This window comes from Montipora capricornis, chromosome 1 (genome assembly GCF_036669925.1).
Source record: "Montipora capricornis isolate CH-2021 chromosome 1, ASM3666992v2, whole genome shotgun sequence".
Lineage (NCBI taxonomy): Eukaryota > Metazoa > Cnidaria > Anthozoa > Scleractinia > Acroporidae > Montipora > Montipora capricornis.
Genome location: NC_090883.1, coordinates 837,578 through 843,107, shown reverse-complemented (window position 1 = coordinate 843,107; position 5,530 = coordinate 837,578). Strand labels below are relative to the sequence as shown.

At 40.5% G+C, this 5,530-nt stretch overlaps 1 protein-coding gene across 1 annotated transcript; it reads right to left on the bottom strand.

Annotated features, from left to right (window-relative positions):
* Positions 1-541: 541 nt before the first annotated feature.
* On the bottom strand, positions 542-2,324 carry LOC138050555 (late histone H2A.2.2-like). The gene is made up of 2 exons (XM_068896877.1): positions 2,145-2,324; positions 542-957 (listed from the first exon to the last, which is right to left on the bottom strand). Exons 1-2 carry the CDS (start codon positions 2,254-2,256, stop codon positions 650-652), a joined length of 420 nt encoding a protein of 139 aa, XP_068752978.1. The 5' UTR covers positions 2,257-2,324; the 3' UTR covers positions 542-649.
* Positions 2,325-5,530: the final 3,206 nt, after the last annotated feature.

The following is a 5,530-nucleotide window of genomic DNA, read 5'->3' as shown; positions in this document are numbered from 1 at the left end:
ATTGAAAATTCACTGTAAATATTTCACTACCTGAAGTGAAAAGAGATACATTCCTATCTGAGGAATGTAAACAAACTCCTCGTAATGCACAAACTCCTCGTAATGCACGTAATGAGAAGCTACACCGATCAATGATTTGAATTTTTCTTTAAAATGGTACTATTTACAGATGAATTTCGTTTCATTATCTGAAAGAAAATTTCAGAATTTTTTTGGAGGTTGATTTCTTTTCGAGTGAACAGGTCTGGAATGACGACCACTCTTGAAAACATCTCAACTAACTGAAAAAAGATTGGATAACTGCCCGGAGTATTTTGATAGACTTTTCTTCACGAGCGCGTAAATAACATTGTCTTCGTGCAAGCACTTTCCTGGATCGCCTCAAAGTTAGCGAATAGTTTTATGGTAAAATTTGTGCTAATGAATCAAGAACTTTTAACTATTTCGAGTACAATGTTATGGTAATTTACGAGTAATTAACCTCGTAAAGCAAAACCAGTCAGATAGATGTGTATTTACTGTGCATGAAAAACTGTCGATGCCGTGAAAATTGTCGATTTATTAGTCCAATAACACAATTCATTCTAACACGCGTGTTGTCCAAAAAAAAAAAAAAAATTCGCTTGTAAATTATAAAAACTTAAAATTATCAGAATTCTTGGCTCTGGCTGGAGTTTCCCATCTTCGAGCCCCCTGATTTTGATCCCGTTTTCTTGGGCAGTAGTACCGCCTGTATGTTGGGCAGTACACCTCCTTCAGCTAAAGTCACGTTTTGTAAAAGCTGGTTCAATTCTTCATCGTTTCTCACAGCGAGTTGCAAATGACGCGGGATAATTCGCGATTTCTTGTTATCACGAGCAGCATTACCTGCAAGTTCTAAAACTTCTGCTGTAAGGTATTCCAATACCGCAGCGAGGTAAACGGGAGCTCCAGCACCCACACGCTCAGCGTAGTTTCCTGGAAGGGACACCAAAACAAGCTATTTACTATTCGTATCGCCCAACTAAGGTGGACTAATGCAATACTGCACTTGGATTCGCTACACTACTAGAAGACTATTAGTAATATATTAATAGTACTCGGGTGGCGAAAAGCTTGACGCTTTGTTTCGTTTTACTCGCCAAATAAATATATTTTCAACTTGCATTTGCTAACTTTATTATTGCTTTTTCTGTCCGACTAGTTAGGTGATACTAAAACAATTAGAACCTTCTTCCCAAGAGCCACAGGTTCGGTTTCGCCTCATGGGCTATTCACCCGTAGTTGCGGGAGACGGGTCTAACTGTTGAATACAATTATATGGCAAGCAATTCTCAGGCTCAATGGAGCACTATGATTAGCTGTTTTTTGGTCGGGATTTTACTCTTTTTTCGTGTTTTCTTCCTGTGTGCCGCTTTACAACAGAACAGATCACAGGCGAGGTTTCTTTATTTGCTAATATTTATTTTCCTTGTGTTGATCCCAACTTGCATTGTTGGGATAAGTGAGGCAAGTTGGTGTTATCAGAATGAATTGCATTGTTGGCCCCGATTTATGAATGGGGTCTATCTTCCCCATCAGAAAAGGCCTCTCGAGCAGGAACGCTTGTATTTCATTAACTATTTTAATTTCGGTTTGAAATGAGAGTCAAAGAACAGTATGATTGATTTAACACTGTCAAAGCAGCAACTATAGTAAATTAACACAGCAGCGTACTGAGTGATTCGCAAGTTTGGAATGCCGTCCAGAGCATCCTTGTTTTAGCAAATACACGTCATGTTCAACAAATTTACACAAATGGCTTGCGTAACCTTCACCCTTGCACGAATGCATGTTTTGAACTTATTCTTTTGTTGATTATTTTCGGCGAAAGGGTCAGTAGAAACAGCTCCCATGAGTGGATGTGTCTTGCAGGTGAAGGATAGTAGTCTTCGATAAGGTTCAATTATCAAATTCAAAAGTCCCTAGTGTATCGTGTGTGTAAACTACATGTACAGAAAGAAACGTAGACAAAAATAAGAGCTCAACTGTCGTTACGTAACGTTACAACTGGGCTTTTTAAAAACTCTTGCAAACAGTTCCGAGACCTCTTTCGTTTCGTCTCATTTTTTGACAATCATGAGAGAAACAACATGCAGCGATTTAGGGTGACCTTTTGCACAAACCTTTTCGAAGAAAACGGTGAATCCTTCCGACAGGAAACTGAAGACCTGCTCTCATAGACCTCGTTTTGCTTGTGTTCTTTCCGCCTTTGGGTGCTTTACCACGGCCAGACATCTTAGCTGTAACTTTAAGCAACCACGTATTCCTCCACTGCACTAAAACTTGAAACTTGTCGAAGACTGCTTGTCAATTCTTGAAATGCGGTGAACTATTTATATATTGATTATTAATTATGGTAATTAGCATTCACCGTTTTGCACGCGTTTTAATCTGCGATGTGATCTTCTCGTGCATAAAACATATTCCCCGTTTCGCATGCGGGCGAAAACATCCACGGGTTTTTATTACCAGTTCTCAAACTCATTAATAATTCATAAGCCAAAAGCAAAAGAAATCACTACCGTGAAGGAAGTTTTGATATGTGGTCTTAATTAGCATAAAATTTCGCCAACTTTGATCCCAAATATCTCTTAAAATACTGATTCCTTTGAGAAGCAATATCAAACACTCGAAAGAGTGTTTCATCAGATATCCAACCACCTCGAAATCGGTTAAAAAACTCGGCCTTCGGCCTCGTTTTTCAACTCGCTTCTCGGTGTTTTGATATCCGATGAAACACTCCTTCTCGTGTTTGATATATTACTTCAACGATACTAAACGCTTGGAATATATCTCATAATGGCGTCCAATTAAAATATTCTTCTGTTTTAATGCTAAGAAACCTTTCTGTCCTGGCTATGACGAGCAAATTTCAAAAAACATTTTTTTTCAAAATGAGGGCAATAGGTCCAATAGACATAAATACAAAAGATGTAAATGTGGTCACCATTTATGAAAGTCACCTATATTGCAAAGGTAATGAGTGTGCTTTTTTGGCTTTTACTTCGTGTAGAAGACACACATGACGTAACAAAAGCTTTAGGGGTCTTTAGGGATTTCGAATTCTGATTAGGTATTGTTTCACGATTTTTGTTCTATTGTTTTACCTCATGTGTGTCTTCTACACGAAGAAAAAGCCGGTTTTTTCACCTTCAGTGAATTTTTTTCTCACTGAGACGCTCATCACGGAATTCAATTGAAGGCCTCATTTTTCTAAACTTTCGCACACATAAATGTGTAAAGCCTAGTCAGTTTCTAGCGGCGCAAGACACGTTCGCATAGTTTACGTATTAAGCTGACTTTAATCAGTGTCAACAATCAAAGCTGGGAAACCAACAAATAGCCCATTTCATTTCTGAGTTCCTGCATGCCTCAGTTTCAATGATTTGCGTATTCTTGTGCAAATCAAACTCATTTCCCGGCCTTTGAGCACCAAGAGTCACTTCTAAAGGGAGACAAACAGAAAGTCGGAAATGGCCCAACGAATTTTAATAAGCAAACAGACGAGTGCAATAGTTTTCCAGTCTAAAATCAGGATCGAAAAGCAAATCTAATAGGCCATTTCCGAGTTCATGTCCGCCTCTTCTTCAAATCGAAGTTTTTCTTATGAAACTTAGTTTTGATTCATATGCCAAGTAGAACAAATTACCATCACAAAATCTTTGCACTTAGACTCGCTTTGAAGAGGAGGAAGACGTGAACTCGGAAATGGCCTATTGTTCAGTAAAATGCGGCTGAATATTCGCCCATGAAAGCCTGAAAATTATTGACATTACAGTTGGAAAGCAACCTGTTTAATCCGTGTGGCTGATCTGGCTGGTAAACAAAGTGCTGCTGCTTTCGTTGTGCTGTAGAAATGAACCACAGATTACAGGCTAGGCTTCTTTATTTTAAATTTCATCACGTCTTGGGCTTTATCTTCCAAAGCCTCATTAAGTTCGCCTGTGCGCTAATCCTGAGTTAACTGTGGTCAAACGAAAACAACTCGGCTCAGATGTCCAAGTTAACAAATCTCGATCGGAGAATCTTCCTTTGTATTCTTCATTTGCATCTTCTATACTAGAGATTTTCAATCAAGTTCTATTGTTCATTGTTTCCAGAAAGGCTGCGGCCACATTTGAGAGTTGACACTGGTGTTAACACTAGCACGCTTTTTGTAGTTTAAATTAGGTGTTGTTGTTCGGGCGAAGCGGCAAACACAGAGAAAAGGGAACACTGGTAACCCGTGCCAAGTGGCATGGTTTTCCAATGTTTTGGTCTATTTCATGGCTGATGAACAATACCTAATTAAATTGAGTGACAGCCTCATTTAAAGTAAGCAAGTGCAATTGTGCCCTTTTGCTTCGGTCTTTGTCTCAACACGGAGATTTCGATTTTTAGTGAGGAGGAGCAAGGAGGTGAAAGGTAAGTGCCTTGTTTTGTTTTTGTATCAATGTACATTTTGTCTGATTTTTATTTTTTGGCTGGATTGGAAGGTCCAGTAGTGCATATAAAGTGTTTAACTAAGCGTTTAAAAGATTTTCATTTCATGTACTTTCAGCTACCAACAACCCATCCTGCCAGCAGAGCCTTTCTCTACTCGACGAGAAAGAAAAATCATGTCAAGTCTTTATTGAGTATCGTGTAAAGTCTTTATTGAGTATGTGCAAGCCGCTGCTTGGAGGCAGTTTCCAACCCCGGCCAAGTCTCGATCGCACTCCTAGACGCCATATCTGCTCGCAGGGTGCCAACAACCGCAGACACGGTCACTACCATACCCTTACTCCTACTACCCCGTTAGTTTGCCGTTTCAGTGGCACTACCCGCCAACACCTCACCAACCAACCTCGCCTGCGGCAACTCAAAGTCCTTCGCGGGCAGAAGGAGCCAAAAGGCGAAAGCCTTCACAATGGTGTAATGTAGAAGAAGAAATATTGATTAAAATCTGTGAGGAAAACATGTAGCCATTAAGGCGAGCCGGCCAGGGGGGACAGGCTTTGTGGAGCGACATAGCCACGAAGCTTCGCGAGGGATGCAAGGACATTGGTGTTAATGCCGAACGCGACGATTCAAGAGTTAAAGACAATCTTTTTGATTTGTCCCGCAAATACAAGCAAACCAAGGATAATTTGCATCTTTCGGGCGAAGAAAGTGACGCAATTCAAGACTGCCCTCATTTGCAATCCTTAGATGAATTTATAGGGTCAAAGGACTCCATAGCTCCAAGGCAAGGAGTCCAGTGAAATCGAGGGGACGTCATCGGCAGGTGCTCGAGAAGAAACTGCTACACTCAGTGACGAAACCGGCAGTTCAGACGAAAACGTGCCGCTGGTGATAGCCCGACGAAAAACTTACACAAGAAACGAACCACAAAGCATGAAAGCAATGATGCTGCCGACAGGAAGCGACGAAAGGTTCAGCAAAAGTATACGGAAGACAAATGGTTAGCCCTTTTCGATCAGCAAACGAAACTGATGAACGAAATGCAGAAACGCGAATATCTGCTTTTTGCGGGATCGGAGAAAAGTGC